Source organism: Pteropus medius, unplaced genomic scaffold, assembly GCF_902729225.1.
Source record: "Pteropus medius unplaced genomic scaffold, Ma_sr-lr_union100, whole genome shotgun sequence".
Taxonomy (NCBI): domain Eukaryota; kingdom Metazoa; phylum Chordata; class Mammalia; order Chiroptera; family Pteropodidae; genus Pteropus; species Pteropus medius.
The window spans coordinates 13,624,010-13,650,011 of NW_024344240.1; the positions used below are offsets into that span (position 1 = coordinate 13,624,010).

At 33.4% G+C, this 26,002-nt stretch overlaps 1 protein-coding gene across 3 annotated transcripts; it reads right to left on the bottom strand.

The window, feature by feature from the left end:
• Window positions 1–282: 282 nt before the first annotated feature.
• RASSF9 (Ras association domain family member 9) lies at window positions 283–24,211 on the bottom strand. 3 transcript variants are annotated; one of them, XM_039868985.1, is made up of 3 exons: window positions 23,932–24,211; window positions 9,504–9,729; window positions 283–3,111 (listed from the first exon to the last, which is right to left on the bottom strand). In XM_039868985.1, the coding sequence occupies exon 3, from the start codon at window positions 3,093–3,095 to the stop codon at window positions 1,851–1,853; it is 1,245 nt and encodes a 414-aa protein (XP_039724919.1). In that variant the 5' UTR covers window positions 3,096–3,111; window positions 9,504–9,729; window positions 23,932–24,211; the 3' UTR covers window positions 283–1,850. The 3 variants fall into 3 exon arrangements, with proteins under 3 accessions (XP_039724919.1, XP_039724918.1, XP_039724917.1); XM_039868984.1 differs by lacking the exon at window positions 23,932–24,211 and having other exon boundaries at window positions 9,504–9,858; XM_039868983.1 differs by lacking the exon at window positions 9,504–9,729 and having other exon boundaries at window positions 1,693–3,111.
• Between the last annotated feature and the right edge of the window lie 1,791 nt (window positions 24,212–26,002).

Here is a 26,002-nt window from a genome sequence, read left to right on the forward strand (position 1 = left end):
CTGAATTTAATCTCCAGAAGTAACAATGAACATGTCCATAGCTTACCATATTGCTAAAAGATTTAATAGAATATTAGGCAGATAAACTTCTCTTTCTCAGATAACTATTCAATTCCTTATTTTTTAAAAAAAATCAAACCCATGTTAGCATTATTACTTAGTCTTTATCACTGTGCCTGCCCTGGAATGGAAATCCCTACTTTTTTTACCAGCTAACTTCAAACAAGGCTTTCAGCAATATCTTGGTGCAAAAAAAAAATGATAAAATAGATGCCTCCCCAAAGTAAAATACTAAAAAAATTATAAAAATCTTCCCAAAGATTGGTGAAAAGTCTTGAGGATGGGAGGATAAAAAAATAGATTAAGAAACTGAATTAAAACATGCGCTATAAAAAGCATAAGAATAAAAAGGAAGCAATGAGAAATACTGGAAATCTTAAACAACATCCACATATTAAAACTAAGTAAAATGATATTTCTACTTACATGTGCACTGACACACAGGAAAGGTGTCAGCTAAAGAAAAAATAAGCTATAGCAGTATTCTTTTAATCATACAATTAAATTGTTTTTAATATGATTATATCATGTGTGATTATATCACAGGTGAAAAAACAAGAGAGAGGAGAAGGAGAGAAGGGAGAGAGGGAGGGGAACTGAAAATCAAGCAAAACTAATCCTAGTCTGGCACTATAATGATTGTCAGCCAAGGTAGGATATAAATAATCTATTTGATTTCTTGGATATTTACTAGCATGCTTAGGAGTAGGGAGCTGAGCTAGTACTCTTTTTAGTTTGAACCTTAGATAAAGTAGTACAGAGACAATCTGAATTACAATATAGAAGAATAAAAGTTTTTTGTCCATGTGAGTTCCTCTCTGTATGCTCAGAGACAAAATGCTAATACTTATGCCATATACACTTCTATTTTACCCACACAAAGGACCCCAAGTTTTATCTCTTAAATTTTTGTAGATAGGGCATAAACCAACAGGACTATAATTCGGACATTTTCTCTGTAACCCACACCATACTTCATTCAAAGAATGAAGCTGCACAAATCATTAGTTTGATCCTAATATTTGCATTGTCAGATAGAGAAAGCACATACCTATTTCTTAATAATTTTAGGCTTCTTCAGAAAAATTGCTGTTGTATGCAGCACATGACCCTTCCTCATTTATACCCCCGCTGCTGGTATTTGTACATATCTCAACAGCAGCCTTCCTACCTTCTATTGCCTAGGCCTAGACAGATAGAGGGATTTAGGAAGTGACAGAGATGATGTACATTCTAAGTATCAATAAAAAAAAAAAAGATTTGAATTAATACAGTTACAATAGAGCAGCTGTCATGTACTTTACAGATTTAAAAATTCAATGAAACAGCACAGAAAAAAATATTATAGCACATTTTAATTTTACTTGTTCATGTGTACTGTTTCCATATATTGACCGTCTTATATTAATAATTAGTGTACTGTTTTAATTTTACTTGGTCATGTGTACTGTTTCCATATATTGACTGTCTTATATTAATAATTAGTTTTAAGTTTCTATATTTCTTATAGAAACTATGGGAAACTATAATTCCCATCAAATTATTTCTGTTATACACCAAGCTATTTGTTCTGCATTCCTAAAAACAGTTTGTTTGAACTTGTAATAATTAGGTCACATTGGAAATCTTAAATCAAAAACAAACTTGAAAATTTCTCTAGTTTTTATTAACTACTGGATACTTTAACATGATTTACCTTTTTTTCAGAATGTAATATTTAAAATAAGATTTCCTATTAAATTAAACAAGCATGAACAATACTAAAGTAGGTCAGAAAGAAGCCATTCGAATTATGTTGACAACAGCACCACGTCTCCTACAGTTGTTTCTGAGTCCTGACTATGATTAGAGCTGATCCCAGTGTCCGAGTCTGTGTCATTTGTATACATATTAAATACTCTTTGAGTAAAAAGAGGAACCTCCTCACTGCTCTTGGGGACCTCAGACTCTTTCCCTCTGTTTTCCTTTAGCTGGCATCCATCTTTGTTGCTAATATGAAGTGAACTGAACTCCTTGGCCAGGAGCTCATATTCTTTGGCTTTCATCTGAAGCAATGAGTCATTGTATTTAATCTCTTTCTGGATGCCATTCAAATGAGAGTGGATTTTCAAACCAGCTTTCATGCTTTTCTCCAAATCACACTTAACACTTTCTAAATTAGAACTTTCAAGTTCACTTGCAGCTGCACCTTCTGCATCTTCATTTATCTCAGTGCAAACACTTTTTACCTCTTTTTCTATTTCAGCAGAGAGCTTATCAATGAGCATTCTGTAATATGTTAGTCGTTCCTCTAGCTGTATGATTCCATCACTTTCACTCAGGTCCTCCAGAATCTGGTTTTCATCGTACTGCAAGTCTAGCTTTTGCTCAACTTCACTGAAACTGGGCATTAAATATGCATCCTGGACATAATTTTCTCCATCATTTTCTACCCGATCAAGGTGGAACTTAGCCTCGCACTTTTCAATTTCCAGATCTAGCTCTTTCATTCTCTTGACTTGCTGATGAATAGTATGGTCCTGGGAAATAATCAGATGAACTAAGGTCTCCATACTATCTCGATCATAGGAAACTGTGTCTTGCTTAATTTTAGCCAGTTTCCGGAAAGTTTTTCTGACTATTCTTTTTTGCTTATCTGGTGGTAAGGTCTTCATGTAGTTTGCTGGGCTGAGCTCCCACAGTTTTTCTGTGTTTTGCACTAATTTGGCTTCAGCTGTCCGCCACAAGGGAACTGGTAGAAAAGCATCTGCTTTAACCAGAACAAATTGCATGTTGGGCTGCTCATCCCCCCATGCTTTCCAGAGCTTCAAGATTCTAGTTAATGGAGGAAGAACCCGTTCCGAGCCTCTCCACTTTTCTATGATGCAGTAATCACTGGGCTTCCCCAGAAGAAATCGTTTCTCTCCAAATGTAGTCTCGTGTTCTTCAAGCAAAGCCTGGATGACATCAGCAGAGGTGGTGCGTTTAGTTAAGCCACAGACAATCTTTTCTTCTTGGCAAACCCAAACCACAATTTCCTTCTCTTCTGAATCCATGTCTTTAGTTGGAGATCTGAAACAAAAACAAAGTACATTATGTTTCTGTCATCGCCCGTGTAAATTCTGATAGATGATTTAACTTTAATACCCTTAAGGAGAGATGCATTTTGAGGTTGAGACTACATAGAATCAGAAGTTTTACTGAAAGAGAAAAATCTTAAAACTGTGGAACATATCTGAATTTCCTTGTTATTTCCTAGTGGTCTCCCGAAAGACCAAATTGTCATCAAAAACAACTAAGGCTATTTTCATTTATTTTTAGAAGTCGGCAACAATATGACTACAGTTAAAACTTCTAGAGTTAAGCAAAGATTAATAAGAGAAGATAAAATAAGACTAATTTTGCTGGAGCCTTGTAACTAGCAAAAGACCAAAGAAGCATAGGTAGGAAGGGTGAAATGATATTAAAATCATAGAGTAGAAAATAGTTCATTATTGAAAACTGTCATTTTTTCATTCAAGAAATTTTATTGTATGCCAACCATGTGCCAGACATGGCTGAAGATGCTAAAGATCCAGCAATAAACAAAGGAGATGAGGTCACAGACACAAAGTGTAATTAATATAATATTGGATAGTGGTAAATGTTAGAAAGACTATTAAATTGGATAAAGGGATAGAGAGTGACTTGGAAAAAAAAGAAGTCTGTTTTATTTAGAGTATTTAGGAGAGACTCTCTAAGAAGATAACATTTGAATAGAGACATAAATTATAAGGAGGCAATCAGAGGCCTAAGGGGAGAATTCCAAAACGAATGAACAAATGTGCAAGGGTCATGAAGTATGTTTAAGGAACAGAAAGAACATGAATGCAATTGGAAGCTGAAGATAAGCAGATTTGGAGATTGTTGCTGGTAAGGGAAAGAGGTTAAATGACAGGGGATGAGGTATAGCAGAAAAGCATAGCCTTGTGGGCCATAATAAAGTATTTGAATTTTGTTCCAGTTTTAATGAGAAACCATGGGAAAGTTTTAAGCAGAGGAAGGATATGATCTAATTTATGCTTTAAATATATCTGGTTTCTGTTTATGGAATGGACTGTAAAAAAAAAAAAAAGGCAAAAAGTAAAGTCAGGAAGGCTTAGTTGAAAGCCTAGTGCAGAGATCTGTGAAAGAGAATTATCTGGACTAAGGTTTTAGCAGTAGAGATACTAGGAAGTAGTTAGAGTTGGAACATTTATATAAAGTAAGGACTTGACAGTAATTTACTTTATAGTATAGAGTAATGGGGGAAAAAATAGTTTTCTGAGGAAAAAAGAGGCACAGGTAGTAAAAGAAGCAAGGAAGTTCGTAATTTCCAGGTTATACTTATTGGAGAATTTTACAATCATATTTCCATCATGACTGTAGTATCAATTCTAATGATAAGTTTCTTATTACATCAGTGGTTCCCAGAAACTAGACTAATGATGCTCAGTATCATTTCATTAAAAAAAAAAAGAAGAAGATTCAAATAAAAAATATAGAAAGGATGTAAATATACATCAAAATTAAACCAGTTTAAAAATCCAATCACTACTTTTTGGAAATACTTCTTTTCATTTGGTCACAGACCCATGCAGACCTACTCATCTGATATACAAAATTTAACATTAGAACTGGAACTAAATAAAATGTTCCCTTCCCAACTTTTAGAAATTTACTATCTAGTAGAAGTAATGACATCTACAAACACATACACAACAAAGGTTAAAAATACAAAAACTTAAACTAGATAAATTGGTTTGTAATGTAATATAATGTAACAAACAGTTCTTACAGAATGATTTAAATTTAGTAATTGAGACATATAACCTCCAATTCTAAAGCAACAAAATAAAAATAAGTACATAGATTGCCTGCCTAAGAGTATTGTTTGGTTTGGTTTGCTTTGTTTTTGTATATGTTTATTGGGGAGAAGGGATACAAATTTTACTGGACCTTAGACTTCCCAGAGAACATAATTAACCACATACAAACTAAAAAATCATAGAGCTTTAATTTATAAAATCACATATCCCAATAATTCACTTTTATTTTTATTTTATCCCAATGTTTTAGTTCCATTTATAATCCTCATTGTCAATCTGATTAATGATATTAATCTTTTTTTAGTGCCCTATACTCTGCCTTTGCTCAATGTTACTTAATAGAGCAATTAAATTTTTTTCCTGCTTATTGAATATACATTTATTGATATTTACTACTTCCAATCCAACAAAGTTGCTTTTATTTTAAATGTTTCTTGGTTTGCAGCAACCTTGATTTTAACAACTCATGCATGTGGTAATTACTAATGTCATCTCCATTTTACAGATGAGAAAACTGAGACAAAAAGAGGGAAAGTAATATGTCTAAAATCACAAAGCTAGAAAGTGGCGATGTCCCTTCCAACTCTGGTTTTAAGTGTTATTAATTTAGAGGTTGATTAGTCCTAGGACTACTCTTTAAAAATAAATTACTATAGCTATTATTAATACCCACTTACAAATATTTCTCAATTTATGAACTGATTACCTTTCAAGTTATTTTTAAATTAATTGCTTGAAACTCAATGCATTTTTCCCTATAAAATTAATGTTCCACCTGATATAATTAATCAAATTCCTGGTTTGCCTTCCTCAACTCTATTATTTGTTCATTTGAACATCTAGTATAAAGGTAAGTATTAAAGGAGTCCTATGTATCCAAGTCTATAATATTAAGGAAGTTGAGACAAAGAGATTGATGACAGATGGTAATGTTAACATGGACGGTGTTTGCAAGAGTGGTTCTCTCTAGATACTCTGGGAGAGGGTAACCAATAAATGGACTTCCTGATGGGATATAAAAATACTATAGCTATTTGCAAGAATAGATTAATTATAATTTACCTGGTTATAAAACGGAGATTGCTTGGATTATAAAATTTATAATTTACATTACATCATAGAGTGAAAGTATTACTAAAAAATGATACATTCATAAATTAAAGTAATTACTATATTCACATTTAATTCACACCAGTTTAAATTTGGATTTTTAGGTTAATTTGATAAATCTTCATGTATAATTTACAAGCAGATATGAAATTTAGGCAGGATTTAGTCATATTTTGGTTTCAAAGTTTGGTACTAAGCATCTCTAATATCTTATTATCCACAAAATTTCTTGAATAAATTATATGACTAGGAAGATTTGAATGGGTTATCCACATCACGAACATATAACAAGGTTATTTATTTTAAGGTGTCTACTTTAGGGAGGTAAAAAAAAGAAAAATAACATTTTTAAATGATAATGTAATGTTAAGTAGGGTATTTCAAATTTTGTTTCCAATTAAAACATGAAAATCAATAAAACTTAAGGAATTTTACAATGAAATATGTGTTGAAGAATTGATTAAGATTATGGTTGTGTTTTGACTTGATTTGAACCAGTTTGTCTTTCATGAATGGTTCATAAAAAATAATGTTCTTAATATATAAACCATAACTCCCATCAATACATAACTGTTTCATGAAATCATCTTTTACTATGCTTTACTCATTGGAAGCTGTATTAAAAATAATTTGAAACATTATTCAAGAGATTATACTACACATTCTAAATATATATTATACTACATCTATAATTATGTAGTAGATAATTACATTTCTCATGCACATACTTTTTTATATATGTATTTTTAATATTTTATTAAATTTGATTATATTTAATATATCCTAAGGTTCTCATGGGAATATTTTGTTGCTTGGCACAGCGTTCCCCAATCTTTTTGGCAGCAGAGACCGGTGTTCCTATGAGAATCTAATACCTGATGATCTGAGGTGGAACTGAGAGATGATGCTAGCACTGGGGAGCAGCTGCAAATACAGATGAAACTTTGCTAGCTTGCCCACTGCTCACCTCCTACTGAGCAGCCCAGTTCCTAACAGGCCATTGGGGTTGGGGACCCCTGCCTTAGCATACTTTTGTTTAATTTATTTTCAAATTTATTTTATAATCACAAAATGTTTGAAAAATATTTATATATACAGAAGAAATTTTTTTAAAACATTCATAATGCTATAGTATCAAATGCTTTAATTATTTTATTCTTTGAAGCATTAATAAATTCATGTATGAAGATTTCCAAAAAAGAATAGTGGAAACAAATGGACTTGAAATTTTAAATTTATGATTTCATCTTAATTATCACTAACAGTCATGATGAATTCTGATAAATCATATTTTTCTAATCCTCTATACCCTTTATTATAATACTGCAATGTACATATCTGATTCAATTTTTCACAAGGTTGCTGCAAATATCAAATAAGAGAAAGAGTAAAAGTGCTTTGGTAAGTATAAAAAACACCTGGGTAAATATAGCGTATTAACATTAATAAAAATATTATTATTATTTGATGCAGAGCAGGATGTAGTGCTTTTAGTGTTGTTATTCAGTAACTTCATTGAACTTCTTATAGTAGTTAACAATATTATTTTACAAATATTTTCCAACTTATCCCACAATATTTTTTCAACTGTTTCAACTAGTCAATATTTTTGCACATACTTCCAATATAACACAACTGTTAAGCTAATAAAAGACATTTAAAAACATCATTAATATAATCTTTGAATCACAGATGAGCTGAGAATGCTTTTAATCTTCCTTTGATTTATAACTCTGATTTTGATTCAGATAGTGTTAATGAAGCTCATTACACCAAAAAAGATATATATATACATAATATATATATAATTATTCCTCTACGACTATTTCATTATCCAGTTTTTCCTTTTTATAATATCCTCACCAAAGAAAATTAAGAAAGTTTATATGTTAAATAAAATACTTTAACATGTGTTACCCTTACTTACAAGTCCTTTTCTATATTCTCTCTGAAATAATGAAAATTAAATATGAGACTTTTTTGCATTTAATCTATTGTTAATCAGAAAAAAACATTTCCCATTGATAAATAATTTTAATATCTCAAAAACAATTATGGAGAATTAAGATGAGTTGGCTTGTAAGTACAAATGCAACATTCATACAAATATTTCTTCAACAAACTTCTACTGAATAACTGTTATGTACAAAGTAAGCTACTTAAATCTGAAAGTTTTAACATAACATACTGAATGAATTTCAATTCCAAATTGAAGATCCCATAAAATATATATTTACAGAAAAAGAATTTGGTGTTATGGCACAGATAGATGGATGATATTTGGCCATCTTTATTCAGCTGTCCAGAGGAAAAAGGCATCAAAGTTGGAACACAGGAGAATAAATCAAGAGTAATGTTTCTTCCTATATATAGTAAACATTCAAGTTCAATTGAAATTTGATGTGTAACATATCAGGACAATATTAAGCCCTACTTTCAAAACAATAAGAATCATTAAAATAATTAATTATTAAGAATAATTACATTATAAGAAATGCTTCTAAAACCAAGTATATGAACACTAGAATGCAAGCTATAGCTATTTATGGAAAATATTTGGACTTCTGAATGTATTTTTCCATAGAATCTAGGATATAATTATTTCCTAGGCCAACCTGGAAAGTATGATACTGACAGAATCTAGCTGCCATGTAGAGGAGTGATTTGAAGTGAAATGTTTTTATTGCTTAACTCTCTGCAGAATCATATTCTATGCTTGAAATCAAAAGTTAGAACTTTTTCAATTCCAAGCTATTGGTGGCACCTGTGCCTGGAGATTTAATCGAAAGACACATCAGGTTTAAGAATAAAGAACTGTGAAGTTTTGGGGGACTATCTGAGCCTTGCCTCACTGCCTAAAGACTGTTCGATTTTCTTTTACTTACCAATACTTATTTAAACTGAAGATTCTCTCATTCTAAGGTTCTCTACCAGAGATGTCCCTCAGGAGATACTCTGCAATGTATGGAGATAATTTTGGTTCTCATATTAGAGTCCGGGGGTGCTACTAGCATCTAGTGGAAAGAAGGCAGGAACATAAATGTCCTACAATGCACAGAATAGCGCTCTCATAGCAAGAAATTCTCCAGCCTGAAATGTCAAGAGAGGTGCTGTTGAGGAATCTTGTTCCAGATTTACAACAAAATATACTTTCATTGCAGCTTCACCTTTACCTTTTTATTTTTTGGTCTTACATATTCTGGAGAAATGAATAGTAAAATATATGAAAGGAAAAATTATAAACAAGGCAGACATTTCCAATCTCAAGCAGCCTAAAATAAATGATGAAAGTTGGCATTCTACTGGAATAGAATACAAATGGAACTTTTTTTTCTTTCCTTTAACCCCATACCAATCTTTATGCTTATTATTGATCCTGCCCAACTGGATTTCCCTCTGATAACACCAGAGCTGGTCCTAAGGAATATGGCTATTCGTATTTAGATGCTATAGAACCACAAATCCTATTTACAATAGGGTTAATTTTAGTTCCGGAAAAAAACTTACATTCACAGACTAGTTATCTTCCTTCTTCATTATGAAATAGTATTCGAACATCTGGCCACCAAATACAGGGAGTGGACTGTGGGGTAAAAAGATGTGTAGAAGAAATGACATAATGGGAATGGTCAAGGAGACCAGTGCCATGCCAGGGGCGTAGTGGGGTTGAGAGTCAGTAGAAGGGCTTTTCATTGTATTTCTCTCTTATTTCTTCTGTACAGTCTATTCTGACCTGGACAGAAGGGACAAACAAAGACCAGAATTAGAAATGGTGGTTACTTGGCACTTAGTTTGAGGGAAGAGAAAGCTCAAACAACACCTGCTGTCTATAGCAGCGGTCCCCAAACTTTTTGGCACCAGGTACGGGTTCTCCTATGAGAATCTCATGCCTGATGATCTGAGGTGGAGCTGAGGCGGTGATGCTAACGCTGGGGAGCGGCTGCAAATCCAGATGAAGCTTCGCTCCCTTGCCTATGGTTCACCTCCTGCTGTGCGGCTTGATTCCTAACAGGCCACAGACTGGACTGTGGCCCAGGGATTGAGGACCCCTGGTCTACAGGATGAAATAAAAGTTCTCAGAAACTGTGAACAATGAGAGAAAAAAAATCTCTGCTATCACTTTTAGAGCTGGGGACATTGCAGGCATTTAAGCTATGCCTTAATAAGTCAGAAATAGCCTTTAAAAATGCCTAATCAATAAAACTACGCTGAATATAGCATTATTGTGTTTGGGTTATTCAGAAGACGACCTGTGCTCTAATACTGTCTTTAAGTCACTATTATTTAAATGAATCGACATATACATAAAATCTGGTTATTTGTGTTTTCTGATTGCTGAATACCAAGCAAGGGCTACTAATATTTCACATTTTATTAGCCTTTTGGCCAACCTAAGATATTGTCTTGTTTTTTTCCATACAGTTGAAAGTAAATAAATCCTTCACAGTCAAACTTCTCATTCATTACATTAACACATAATGCAATTAATTCCCTTCAAAATTTTTATTGAACCTCAAAAGACATTTATATTCCTCAAAAGACAAATTTATTTTACCCTAATATCACTATGTAATTCAATTTCTTAGCAAGGAACAGAAGCAGAATTATTATAACATATGTTTTCACTAAACACAAACCATTAACATCTTATTAAATTAGTTGTAAAATCGAAGTCCTTCAGAAAATTGTCCTATGAAAACTTGAGACAGTCAAAAATTAATTAAAATTAACCTGAAAATTAAAATTATGTATACAAATATATGTACCTATGTAGGAAAAAATCACTAGTTTTATCCTCTATTAATGGCAGTTTAATTTTCTAGAAAGTAATAATATAATAATATATGCCAGTCATGGAGGATAAGAAAAACCTTAGACTCTACATAACCGCTATATTGCATTAATTCTCATAAGCAGAATAAAGGGAAGAGAATGTGTAAAGAATGTGTATTGAAGACTACTGGAGGTTAAGTAAACTCAGCTCATAGTTCAGATTCCGGAAATCGATTATAATCAAAATGTAAATATTTAACATGTAGTTTTTACCAGATAAAAAGCTGAGAAAATATCTAATCTCATTGGAAAGTCTACTGCTTACTTACCAATGTTACCTGTGCCTGGAAAATACCTAAAGTTTCCTTATCGATTTGTATTTTGTAGAGAAATATTTCATAACAACAAAGCATATTTATTAAAGGAAAGTTATCTTGTCTGAATATTTCGTTTCATGATAACTGTAGTTATGTCAATGATTAGCATTCATTTTCCTTTTGGCAGCTAAGTCGTAATTGGTTTTACCTTCTTAGTGGAAGATATTTCTTAATGATGGTGATTTTCAGCTTGTATCTGCCTTCAGCCACCTACTCTTCCCTCTCTAAATGTATTCTGAAATATGTCGACATATTTGAATGGCACTAGAAATATGTAAGAATTTGAATTACTTTACGATAGCTGAAAACACAAGATGAGCTCCTTTATACCTGATTTTCATTGTCTGAACATACTCTATAATTAACTGTAATAAAATGTAACATCCAATTGGAAATTTCATCTAAAATAATCAGCTTTTCACATTACTCATAAATAAATTGCCAAAATGGCAACAACAAATAAATAACTTGTAGAAAAAAGAATATAGCAGGGCCTGTGATGTCATTTTGTTAAGGAAAAAAATACACTTGAAAACACCATCGATAAAATGAAAAACACTGGTTATCTATAATAAAATTGTCTAATTTCCACTTACCTTTCCCAAATTTTAAACTCTTTAATATGCTCTGAATTTCACTGCCTCCACCTCCCTTAGGACTCTGCTCCATCTTTTATTCCTTCTTAAACTCTAATGTTCTATTTTTCTCTCGTCCTTCCTATTATCCTGTCACATTATAACAATCATTTGACCACATTTCACCTCAACTATCTTTCCTTCACAAACACAAATAGTAATCTACAGTCACTTTCACTAGTTCATCACTTTATAGTAACAGCAGCCCACCATAAAGTGACTTCTATCTACTCCCAACAAACACTGATATCTCCTAACTTCCAAATCCAATAGCCATTTTTGGCACTGATCTGACTCGACCGCTTCATAACATTATGTATTGTGACCATTGCCTTCCATTCTTGCAGCAATCCATTGCTTGACTTCTTGATTTCACTCTCCATGGTTCTTCCTTTACCTTCCTGGCTTTTCCTTCTCAGTTCCTGCATGAGCTTTGCTTCCTCTGTGTATTTCATAAATGTAGGTTTCATGGAGGGATGGTCACAAATGTCTTTGCAGCTCCTTCCAACAAAAGATGACGTGTATTTCCCCACCTCCATGAATAGACCTTGAGTCGTGCTATATGTGACCTACAGAATGTGGTGAAAACCATATGTGTAAGTTCTGGAGTCCAGGCTTCAAGAAGTCTTGCAACTTCTGCGTTCTTCCTCCTACAATGCTGTCCTGAGACTGCTGTCTGATAAAAGCCTACGAAGAAAGACCATATGGAGAGAGAGACAACCATCTCTGTTGTCCCATCTGAACCTAGCACTCAGCCAATGAACTGCTCATGAGAGAGCCCAGATGAAACGAACAGAAGAACCACCCAGTTTACCCATAAAATCATGACAAATAATAAATTTTAGTTTTCAGCCACTAATTATTAAGATGTTTTATTATGCAGTAAATGATAACTGATTCAGTTGGCATCTCCAGGTTCCTATGACTAATTTCTTCTCACTATACACATTTTATGGGTGACTGTAATATCGCCCATAATTTGTTAACCAATTCCATGATGATATTTCTCAAATCTAATTATTTTGCCCTTGAGCTTTAGATCCATATCCCCAACTTCCTTCCTTGCATTTACTTGATATTTTTATTTGTATAATCCACAGGCACTTCAAACTTGACCCATCAAAACTAATTCATCATTCAATCCTCTCATATCCCAAACTATTCTATCTCCTGATTCCCCATCTTCCTGCAAGTAATCACCACCCCTCAACCCTTCCTCTCAAGCTTGAAAACTGGGAGTCTTCCTAAATTCTTTTCTCTTTCTCATTCCCATTTTATTCACTATTACAACTCAGTCAATTCTTTTTACAATAGATTACTATAGCAAGCTATTACATATTATAAACTCTTGCTCACTTCACATTGGTGCTCCATAAGATTGCCAGACTGCGCTTTTAAACTACAATCTAGTTGTGTACCTTCCTTGACTAAAATCTTTAAATGGCTTCCAAGTTTTCCATTTCAAATCTTTCTCTTTTCCTTTCACTTCACCCCTTCTCCTCTTTCTCTGTCATCTCTCCTGCCTACTCCTAGGATATAGGATTCTTTCCATGACCTAATTCTACCAACTCATAGCCAAGCACTCTTTAATATTCATATTTATCCAGATATTTCAACTTCTTGCTGATCTCTGACAGATCTAATATGAGGGCAATCTGACTGTCATACATGTCACCCTATGGAATGCTGGACTGGATTGAACTATATCTGCCATGCTTTTGTTTTCACTCTGGGCTTTTCCATAACCTGTTTCCTTGGCCTGAAACACCCTTTTTCCTCTTTCTAACTCTTACTTTGCCTCAAATATTGCTTCCTCTAGGAAAATTCCCTTATCTTCTATGAATAACCCAACTTCTACCAACCCCAAATGGAAATGAGTACCTATTCTGGATGCTGCTACAGAACCCAATGACATTCAGGAATAGTATTTCTACTGTCTTTTTTTGCTAGTTTTCCAGTCAAGTCCTGGACTGAGTCTTTTATCTTTAAAGTCTAAGTGCCTAACATAGTAAACGTTAAAAATTTCTTTTATATTTTGGAGTAGGGTGAGGTGGAGAGGTGGAGCGGAATCAAAGGAGGTAAACGAAGGGAATTTTTCAATCAACTATGGCCTGGTAGTTACAACTATCCCATCACCTATTTTTGTAAGTAGAGTTTTATTGTAATATAGTCATGCCCATTTAATTATGTATTATCTATGGTTTTTTTCACACTACAATGACAGAGTTGAGTAGTTGAGAAGGTAACATTATGGCCCGAAAAAACTACAATATTTTTTAAATGGCCTTTTACATACACAAAATAATTGCCAATTCCTGACCTAGATAATTTGCCTGCACCAAAAATCTACATTTTATTTAAATATGAAAACATTCTTTGAATTCCAGTATCTACTGGATAAAAAGGTAATAAAAACATGGTCTTTAAACAGAAGAAATTTACAATCTTATGGAAAGAATGGCTTTGTTTAGAAGTAATTTCAACCAAAAGTAATTATTAAAGGATGACTAAAAGAATGGTTGCTAAATTCCTAATAGAGATTGAGTGGGTTTAACTAGGATTAGTCAACTTGAAGGCCCTGATGGAAAACCAGTGTGTTTTGCCTTTAAAGCCCCATTCTAGGTGCAGTGTGTTCCATACTAATCATCTCCAAATGGATGTCAGGTGGTATCAGAGTAGGTTGGAATGAAAGGTTGCTTTCACAGTCCCATCTCAGGTGCAGCATGTCCAAACACCAGGTGTTTGAAGGTGGAACACCTGGAAACATTCAAAAGACACCTGGAAATTTTTTACTCTTCAGCCTGATGTCCCTCCCTCTCCAAATTACCATTGCCGGTTTTTGTTGTTGTTTTTTATGATGACAATCTATAGTGCCAGTTACTCAGACCCAAAACTGTAATTATCGATTTTTTTTCATCCTGATAGTTTCTACTGACCCCTCCACTCAATTTGAATTCTATAAATTCTGCCTTCATAGTGACTCATAAGAGTAATCCCTATCTGAAATTTTTTGTTTGAAACAATATTTGAAAAAATAAATTGTTTCACTTATTATTTGTTTATTACCTGCCTGTCCACCACAGCACTATAAGCTCATTGAGACTACAGACTTTGACTAACTTTCTCATTATTTTATCCTCAACATCTAGGATAACATGTTGCACATAATAGGAGGTAAATAAATACTTATCACTGAATACATGAATTTATTATACTTTAAAGTGCCTGCCATGCATTTTATTTAAGTATGTCTGTGTCTACCAGACAGCAAGTTCCTTAAAAGTATGATCTGTATTTGATTTATCTTTAATCTCCCATAATTCCCCCCAATGTGTAGGGTTCATTTAATATTTCTGGATTTTTAAAAATCAAATAATCATCTTGAATCACAAGCCAAATATCTACAAGTAGATGCCCAATCTGACGTAGTCAGATAGTTTGTGAATGTTTTGTTTTTAGATGCTAAGATAGATAAGAAAGCAATACTATAATGTGCCCAGACTTTGTCACATATTAGGTATCACGAGCTGCCATTTTACTTACTTCTCTAAACTGTAATCACAGCAAGTTCTTCTAACTAAATGTGGAACTACTAAAAATGATCAGTATTTTTAATGTAACTAAGTCTAAGTCCATGTCTATTATTAACGGTTTTAGAAAGAAACTCTCTGACTTTCTACACTAGAGTTGAAGAGCAGGCAGTCAAGAAACCAAGGCTAATACTTTTTGGTCCACTGCTGTAAAGTGCCTGACTTCCTGTACTATTAAAAAAATGGAGTCTCAAAAGTCCACTATAGCTTCATAAGTGCTTTTCAAATTGTGTACAAATCTTTTCTTCATATGAGAATGTAGTTATTATATGTCTACTCCATACAAATAGCATCTCTTAGAGCTTCCAGACAAATGTCAAGTCTTATGTGCAAAGCTAGAAATGAATATCTTCAGGCTCTACTATGGAAGACTGTGGTCTCCCCAAACTAATGCCCTGACACTGAATCATAAGTACCCTCAGTTAAACTATACTGCAGGAAATTCCGGAAGGACTGAAAAACGTCAGGATAAATGAGAAACATTAGAGTAACTAAAGGTATTTGAAGTGGCTATAAAATGCCCTAGTCATTGGTTGAGAACAACAAACACACACTGTGCAGCATATCGATAAGTCTCAGACACAAAATTACTACTATCAATTATACATCATAATTAATGAGCCTAAAAATTTACTTAAGTTGGACCACTTTCTGCATTAATAGAATTAAAAATTAAAAGATCTACAAAATAGTATAATAATTCAATTCTATAAAATGATAAACCGACCAATTTAATATGATTATTAGAACGAAGAGCAGTCAACTGTAGCAGACTGTTAGTACAATAATATTCTATAAACACATCCTTAACATTTTTCTACACACTTCCTCACTTGTAAAATACTATTTTCTAACAAGCCAACAAAGATTATGAATTGTCACCAAACTGTCCATATTTCTGCCTGCTTCCCAGATTCTTAACTTTTGATTATCCTGAGTCAGTTTTAGCTTCGTGTGATTCAGCCCCCTCCTACATCTTTTTATACAACTTACTGTGTTCTCTTGTCCAAGCCCATCACCTAAATGTGGGAGTTTAATAAATGCTATCTAATTACATTAATGCTCCTGTTATTTTCCTTTACATGCATTTATTTCTCTCTTCTGTGTTTCTACTTAAGAGTCAATCAAAAAATTTATTGAGCACATACTAAACAGAGGGACAGCTTTTTTCAACTTTAAGACCTTATGCTCTCTCTCTTTTTTTAATTGTATTATAAAAATTGAACTTTTACCTACCCTGTCAAAGATAGTTTCTTATGGAAGAGTGATTTAAAGATGAGTTCATGCATGAAATATTTAACTATAATGCTGTTTTCTCAATTAAGAGTTTAATCTGTTAGGAACGGGGTTGTGTCTTTGCATGTTTGGTATAATACCAAATTCAGAATTTACCAGTCCTAAAAAATAAAATAAAAAGATAGCTAATCATAACATTCATATATCTGTAATAAAAATTAAATTATGCTTAGCAAATAGTAAACATTCAATAATTATTAGGCAGGATAAGAGAAATAAATTGTACTCTGCAGTGCTTATTTTAGAATTATAGAAGCTTAGACATGAAACGGACCCTAAATATCTAATTCAATCTCTCATTTTATTAGATAAAGATTAAAATATTTAAATTATGTAGCCTTTCTTTTTATTAAAACTCCACAAAGATACATAAGAAAACATCCCCTTAAACCATGCTAAGCTATGCACTGCAAAATCACTAATGGTCTCATAATCTGGCTCAAAAGAAGTATAAGAATTAAATCTAAAAGCTGTCAGAATTAATACATTTCATCAAGATCCAAAGATAATTTTTTTCTCCATATAAAGAACTTGAAGAAATTTTATTTGGAAGTATTGGAATCTTTTACTTACAAGTGTTTCAGTAAATGCCATAAAAAGTAACTTCTATAAAATGGTTATCAAAAGATAAGACAATTTTTTTTTAATTCTTGAAATCATGATCCAAAGATAGTTTTGTATAATATTTATAGACTCATTTGTAATTTTATTAGGTAATTTAAAATCTACTTCTTTACATTCAAGAGGAAAAGAGATCAGTGATGATATAGAAGTACGAGTGAGTCGAGGTTGAGATTTTGAAAACCAAACCATCACACCATGTTTAAGTATTAAAAACCTTAGATATACTTCATAGCATTTTTAATCCAACAAGTCTGAACAAAGAGTAACTATTTATTGAGATGGTATTACCTCCTAGCACTGTGTTAAGTCTTTTACATATAATAGACTACTTTATGGTTTAGGATTGTCTATTTCAGAGATAATAAAGTTTAGTTCTAAATAGGCCATACACACTAATGATTAAGAGCATAGATTTAAATCTTATCTCTTCCATTTAATAATTTTTGCACTCCTTTGTATCTTAATTGCCTCAAATAGGGAATTAAGTAGAAAAGGGAAAAATAACAGTACCTTCTTCTGAGCATTATTTTAGGTATCATGTAAATTACTTAAAACAGTGCTTGGCACATAGTAAGTGTTGTGAAAGTGTCAGCAGAGGTAGATTCACCCTGAAGCTAAAGAAGCTTAAGCATAAAGGCTGCCTCATTTGCAAGTCACCTTCCAAGGTCCCAGAATGACCTTAGCAATATTTTTATTCACAACTGTGTATTCTTTTACTTAAAGAGCATCTCCCTCCAATTGCGAAACTTGGATTTACCCTTGCATGTTACTATTATTGTTTTTGTATTAAAAAGATTAGGCGTTTGCCCCAAGGCATACAACTAACAAAGCATATCTGAGATGTGACCTAAGGTGATTAGATAAAGAGATGGAATTCTTAACCAAGATGTTTTTTCTGCATATTTCTAGCCTTTTCTTTTTGTCTTATAACTGTAATTATTTTATACAAAGAGCATAAATCCTCCTTTCACACGAGAAAACAAATATTTCACAATCATATTTCCCCTATTCTCTCAAAAGGAGAAAACACTCTACATTCAGCAATGGGATGTGTAGTAGCCATCTACCATTGTCTGCCAAACCTCACTCATATACATATTTGGTTGTGTTCAAAGAGCATGAAGGAAAGTTAAGAGTAGCCCTAGTGCTAGAACGAGATACCTTTGTTTTCTAGGAGAAGCCCAGTAGTCGTTTACAGTATCTATTTGTGATATATGGCCCTTCACCATTTGAAAGCAAGGACGAGTTGAGCCTTGGACGACAGGTAATAAGTTGAGCCTAAAATCAGAGATAAGAAGAGCCTAGGATCCTTGATTCATTTTTTAAGTTACCCATACATCTATTCAACAAAAGTGTACTCGTCTATTACTCTGATCCAAGTACTATATGGGGACCAGCTGTATTTGGAGAATATGTATTGAATTAATTTATTCAATCAACTATTTGATTTATTCAATCAAATATTTATTGAGCATCTACTTACTGGTTACATAGAAAGGAACAAGATAGGTAAGGTTTATGTTGTCAATAAGCCTATACTCAGTGAGAATTTGTTATAGCTATCCTAAGACATTTTATTAAAAATATTAAAAGGGGGGGCATTCTAAGCCTGCAGATATAAACCTTTGAGGATAATTTCCTTTGTTTATCAGCATATTTAATACCTACTTATTAGTCTTACCCTTGAAATAACTTATCACTGCCAGTGTTAAACATCTTCCCAAGGCTCTATTCAATTCACATAAAGTAATTACTTCACCCTTGGGTGACCTTTCACATTAGTGTTTACTTTAAATTACTATCAACAAATATGCAAACTTTCTTCAGAAAGTGTAGTATTAGAATGGGCTCCATGGGAATGAAATCAAAATCTATTTTTAAAAAGTAAATAATTCTTTAAAAAATCAATGTTGTTGTGCGTGTTGTGTTTAGCCAACAAATACTCCTAAGCAAATATAAATTGAAGAACATCAGAACACGGAAGTATGCTGAAATTTTCACATGTACACATAGCAGAGAATATGTTGCCTCACTTTAGAAAACCAATATGCTAACGACAAAGAGATTTCTTTTCAAGAGCTGGTATCCACATGCACCTGAAATAGGTAAACTCATATCCCTATTTCAACTTCCTTCCCCTTTCAGAATTAAATAAAGAGAGCTACATTTTTGTAAATGACTTAAAACTACTAGCAAATCTCCTGGAACTACATACCAATCAAAAGTTGCTAAGTTACGCAGTCCAGTTAATAATGACATTATGTTAATAATAATATTGTTAACCAGCTACAAACTTCTTAAGACACTTTTTTCAAAAAAAATCCACTTAAGACCTTTTCACCTTGACATGTTTCATGAGTTAGTATGGTGGATAATAAAATATCTTATGTAGTGAGTTTTAAGTTGGCTTATAGTTGTTTGAGTAACAATTCAGGATTTAACCTGGAGCTCAATTTCACCACTGCCACTGCTCTCTGGTTATTTTTGCCAGGAAAGAGCATTCCAGTCATTGTTTCTAATGGGCTGTCTGCTGCCAGGTAGAAACTACTTAAGTTACCAGGTATCATCAAGGGAAATCTCTTTCAGGAACTCCTGAGAACAAAGATGTACATATTCAAATATCTGGTATTTCTCAATCTAATTTGGGGAATATTTTAAATATTTATTAAAGTAGACAAAATAGTACAAAATAATTTTCTATTCCACAGAATTTATAAATTGGCATGCTTCTAATGACAAAGAGAAAACATCCGTCTTGCCAGCAACTTTTACTCTTACCGCAAAACTTAGTTCTTCCATCTGATGAAGCATTCGTGGCCTGATGTACTTATGGGAGCAATATAAAACACCTGGTTTTAAAAAAAACTTGGCTAGATATGTTCTCATTAATTCAAAAACAAAGTTTGATGCAAATTTTATGTATCAATTATAAACAATAAAGCTGTATTTTACTTCTAATATATTTATTACAAATATATATTTTTGGAGCCTTTTAATTTCAAGTTAATATTATGACAAAGTTTGTTATCACCTGCAACGGATAGACGTATATCCACAGGTATAGGAAAAGCCAAAGGAAATCCAAGAGCATACTGAATAGTACTTAACGATGATTCTAAAGGCCTTGTTAATTAGACTAGATCCTTTCATATTCATTGCTAATATTCTGTTCTCTTACAAATCACCTAAATGAACTATTCTATTTTATATTGCTGACAAATATATGGACTGCTGCTTATACTAAGACAATTTTCTGCTTCTAACAAGGTTTGGTACAATGTCCAACCAATTCTCTGCCCCCAAATTTCATTAATTAAAATATCAAGGAATCATGACTCACAATTAAGTATCTCCAAAAGCTTTACAGTGACATTCTATTTTTCTGTAATTTTAAAAAAGTTGCTGGTTGCTATCCAGTAACACTAGTTTTTAAAATAATCATTATATTGAAAATAGAACCAAATATAAAGATGATCAAATTCACAAATGGAACCTCTGTAAATATTTGAATATGTTGATAACCTAAATCCAATTATTGAATGTTCATATGAATACAGTAAAGTTGTGCTTTGTTATTTGCTTCTTTGGCTTTCATATGAGAAACAACATCTACCTAGTGACTTTTAGAAAACATTTTCAGAAATTTAAATAGTTTATTGAAAAGGAAATATCCAGACTCTCCAAAATATTTATTCTTCATGTTGAACAAAAAGTGTAAGAAGATATTCATCGATCTTTGGGATTCAGTCATAGAATAGTCTATTATTCTGGAACCAAAGTAAACAATTCACCTCTTCAGATTAAAAGAGCTTCTGAAAACTGTACTCTTTCTATAAAACGCTACTACAATTAGAAAATTTTAAAAGACTCATTCTCATTGTAAGTATAAAGGTTTTTTAGATTGGCTCCATTTATTTATATGAAAGCTAGAAATGAAAAGCGTAAAAAGTTTGTGTCCAAATACAATCATTTTGTGACCATGCCTTATTCTTAAATTTCCTGAACTGTTTCCCAAATTTTTGAATTAAATACTTTCTAAAATTTAGAAAAGATTAGCATGAGATTAACTTGGTGTCTAAATCCATATAATTATTTGTCTATTTCCTTCAGTTTTGAATTATATTGAATGTCAAACAATTCTTTATAAAATATTCACTTTTATATAATACCAGCTGACATTATATAATAGAGAATAAAATAATTATTACATTTCTAGTTCAAAATTTTATCATCTCAAATTCTCAATATTCCTCCTAGTAATTGACATTTTTTCCTGCTGGTAAAGATGTAATTATGTTCAAATGGTTCATTTAGTTGTATAAATTATATATAACAAGGTATACAAATATAGTGCTCAAATGCTTCCTTCACACTCTACAAGGTATTTTATACAATGTGTCTGAGGAAGACATTGGCTATTATCAGATAACTGTTCTATCATCAATCATATTTTCTATCATAGGATGAATCATTCATCATTTAAGGAAAGATATTTGGTTTTTCTATGGCTAAGTAAGATTATTTAAATCATTGTACAATGTGATAAACAAAATGGATAAACCTAATTATGTAAGTAAATTGAGGTGAAAAAATAAAACAGAATAAAACAAAAATAACTCATCTATAGCAATATTAAACACTAAGTACACATACATTAATTCTATTTCAACACACCATATGGCTTATTTACTGCTTAGTTTGAAATACCCATATTTTTATGTCTTCGACTACCACTGTGTTTTAAATTTTTCTTATGGATTGGGAAAATACCAATGTGTAAAAGACAGAACTTGGTTATTAGAGGAACTTTAGCATATCCTCACTATTACCCCTTTGCCAAAACATGTTTATAATAATGCAGCACCTTTGGGAACACCATTCCATTTTCTCAAAGAAATTTGAAATATTTCAAAACTCTTCATTTTTCCTGTTGTTTATTTTCCCACTTTTTCACCATTTTGCATAGAAAAGGGTTTAAAAAATATTTGTGTACTCACCTCCTGGAATGAAAGCCAGTTTTATGGGCAGAGTAGATGGTGCAGCAGCAAAATTGAGGTAATGAAAGTGGACATGTACTCCCCTGAGGGAAACTCACAGGGGAGCACGTCAAATTTTATTGCATTGCCATTTGGCATATCAATAACAGAAGTTTTGAATTTATAATAATAAGAAACAAAAAACAGACACACGCATGCAATAACTCCCAATTACAAGGGTAGTATTCAGAAAAATCAGTATGTCAGAAATATAAGTTGCTTTATAAAGCCATGAACTTTCTTGAAGTAATTTAAAAATATAGTTTCATAGCATTAAACAATCTCAAAAATAATGTTACTGAATAATTATTTAAAAAATAGTAAGAATTTTTTTAGCGAGAAGAGTCTTCTAGAATATTTTTAATGCACTGACACCGCTGATACAAACCTATTTTAATAACCACCATTAATATATTTTTAAGAATACTCGAACCAGAAATACTATATTTGTGATATATTATCAAATTAGCAAATAAAAACCAGTTTAGAAAGTTTTATAGTATTGATTTGTTTTAGTTTTTTAAGCAAACTTAGTCAACTAAATCATGAATATATTTAGAATGAATTAAAAACAAAGTTTCAAGTAGACATTTGAGCACAAAATAAAGTGTGAATATTTGCTTTAAAATTTTATCACTCTATATTGTCATGAAGATACTTTAAAATAATTGTATCATTTCCTGCCTTGTAATTGTAGGCTTTTAAATTTATACTAAGTAAATTACAAGGAGTATAAACAGGCATGACTGAGAGAAGAGTTGTAGAAAAGCACTTATGCCAAAATAAATACATTAAAAAACTAAAGCCCATGTCTAAAATCATCCTCATTTTTTTTTTTTTTTTGCATAGAAATGTAATACTGGAGATGTTAATAAAATATTTAATAGGACTGAAACACATACTAGCTCAAGAAATATCTGAGAGAGAGGCATTTATTTACACTTGTGAGCGCTGAAGTCTTGAAATAACAAAGCAAAGCAAATCAAAGTAAAATATTAATAACAAGAATTAAGAAAGACAGCTGCTTGAATCCTCCTTTAGTGCCTAAAACCATCTAAAGTTCTCAAAGATTTTTGAAAGAACCAGTCCGCGAAAAATTTCTCTACAGGGTATTTGCACTATGGGAACTTTACAAGTTCCCGGAATGCCCCACTCTAAGGGGAGCCAAAAATTTGCTTTGGATGGTATCAGTAGCTGTGTATTTCGTTTTAATTAGTGGCTAACATATTTTACTTATATCTTCATTGACATTTTAATTCTTCATATAATACACTAAAATTCTGTCTGAAGCAAAATGAAACTTTCCATTTCACTACTCTCAAATACTCAACACAAAGAAAGATTTTAGTTATGCTAGTCGTGGATAAAGGACTGGCCAAAGTGGGTAAAAAGTAGTCAAAATAATCATTATTTTCAGCAATCTTTGCTCTGGCCACCGCAGTCATTGTTACTGGTACAATTTCCTGGCCTACTGAGTATAAATACAAGACCTATCTCCCTAGGGCTTTGTCCCCCAAGAACAATTTTCATCAGAATATAACTGTAGCAAAACACATACTTTCACACGTAAGCTCCCAGTTACACACACACACGCTGGACTTTACCTGTTTTTATGCCGAGTCTTCAGCAAGTTTCTTCCAAAGGGAGCCATGGTAGGACAGGCAATCAAAGCAGTAAGGACCGTATCTCAAAGTTATGAAGGTTGGGGGTGGGGATTATCTGGATTTCTAGGGTGAAGGGAGGAGGACTGGAAGCTTCCTTTTCACCTCCTCAGATGTTCCTGGCTTTCAGCTCATTAGTAGCCGGCTAAGAGAGTTGTTAGAAGTTGTGCAACTGCTGCTTAACTTTGAACTGCGGGATTGTAGTGGCTGCTGCACCTTTGGAGACCTGCCCAGCTTCAGCCTTGAAGAAGGCGTTTGGAAGCAGGAAAGAAAAAGAGAGAGAGGAGAGGAAGGGAGGGGGGCTCTATTGTCTTCTGTACTTATTTGCAGACTTGCTAAACTTTCAGAACTGCCAACCCCGCAGGCATGGTAATACCCATGGAATGGGAATTTCTCTCGATTTGGAAACCCCCGTTGCCCTCTTTCCACACCCAAACACACAAGGTGAACTGAACACACATAAAAGGATTAAAAAGTAAATACTCCCACATCCCAGGCAGCTCCGGTCTGTGAAAAGTAATCTGATAATGGCAAGCAGGAGTGAGGGCCCAGAACACATTGCCTACGGATTCGACACAAAAATCTCCCGCCCGTGATTCGACACAAAAACCCCCGTCCATGATGTCAATGCTGTAATATTCGTGGAGGAGGAGCGAAGCTGAAGACCGGATCCAGGTGGTCACAGACCAGTTGGGAATCTGAGCCCCCCAGTTTATGATCCTAAGAACTTCCTCCAACTCCATTTCTCCACAATTTTCAAGTTCATCTTGCAAAAGCTGAAGGACCTGAAGGACCGCAAGGCTCCTAATCGCAGCATTGGCATAGGAACCAGCGGGGGTTTGGGGTCCTACTCCCGCGGCGTGTACACCGACCCCTGCAGTATCTTTGGCATTTACTGGGCCTTTGGGGGCGTAAGAGTTTGAGGGAAGAGCCAACTGTTTGCTCTCGCCCCTCACTCACCTAGTAAAGTGAGAGAGTACGCGCCTGGAGGGCTTCAGGGAACTCGAAGTGTACAGTGGAGGTCAAAGGGAGGGCGGGCATCACCGGGTCACCCCCACACAAGTTCGAACCCACAGCCGCGAACCCACAGCCCAAGCAGCCGAGGCAGAACTGGGCGAAGGGACTCGGGTGCCGGCGGCCCACGCAGCGCGGAACAAGCTCCCCGAAGCCCGCAATGTAGTGGGAAAGCGCTGTCCAGGGGCGAGGGACGCAGAATTTTCCCAGGACGTCTGTTTTCTGCGATTTCACCCCCTTATCTCCTCTCGGTCTTATTCCTCTTCCCCCTCCCACCGCCACGCTTCTAATCATAGGTTTCCGCCGCAAAGGGAGGGACGGAGGGAGGGAAAAGAAATCGAAGGACTGTGGTGGGTTCACTATGAATCACATTTCAGGCTAGTGGGTCTCAGGACCTTGCCAGAGAACATAAAAGACTCATATTTTCTTTGGGAGCCCACCCCACCATCCTCAACAACATCAAACAAAAAAAGTGATCTCAAAAGTTACTATAATTGTATATGCATTGATTTATTCAGGATTCTACAGAGCTCAAAAAAATTCATTTTTTCCAATATTTACTATCCTAATTCTTTTCTTGTCCTCTATGTTGTATATTTCTCTCTCTATATATATATATACACATATGTACATTGTATATAACGATTTCGTTATGTTATTTATTGTTTATAATTGTGATTAAATATTATGTATACAATATATATATAATTGTTACAAATTTTAAAACATTGCAATAGTTAATGCTTTAATTCAGTCATCTTTTTTTCTAGTCCTGGAAGATAATTAAGAAAATACATAACGATCTTTTAAAGGGACCTACGATAGTGGTAACAAAGAAAACCTTTAAAACACGAAAAGTAGTAATGATATATTTTGCTTTACGTGTTTATGTTTATATATATATATATATACACACATATATATATACATACACATACATATAATTACATAACACTTTACATGCAATGTAAATAATAATCCTGGGTATACTTTAGTTTCA

Coding starts and splice junctions, on each gene's coding strand:
- RASSF9 (XM_039868983.1), bottom strand. CDS start 23,978: ATGGCTCCCTTTGGAAGAAACTTGCTGAAGACTCGGCATAAAAACAG. Junction 3,112..23,931: donor AAGACTCGGCATAAAAACAG/GTAAAGTCCAGC, acceptor TTTTTGTTTCAG/ATCTCCAACTAAAGACATGG.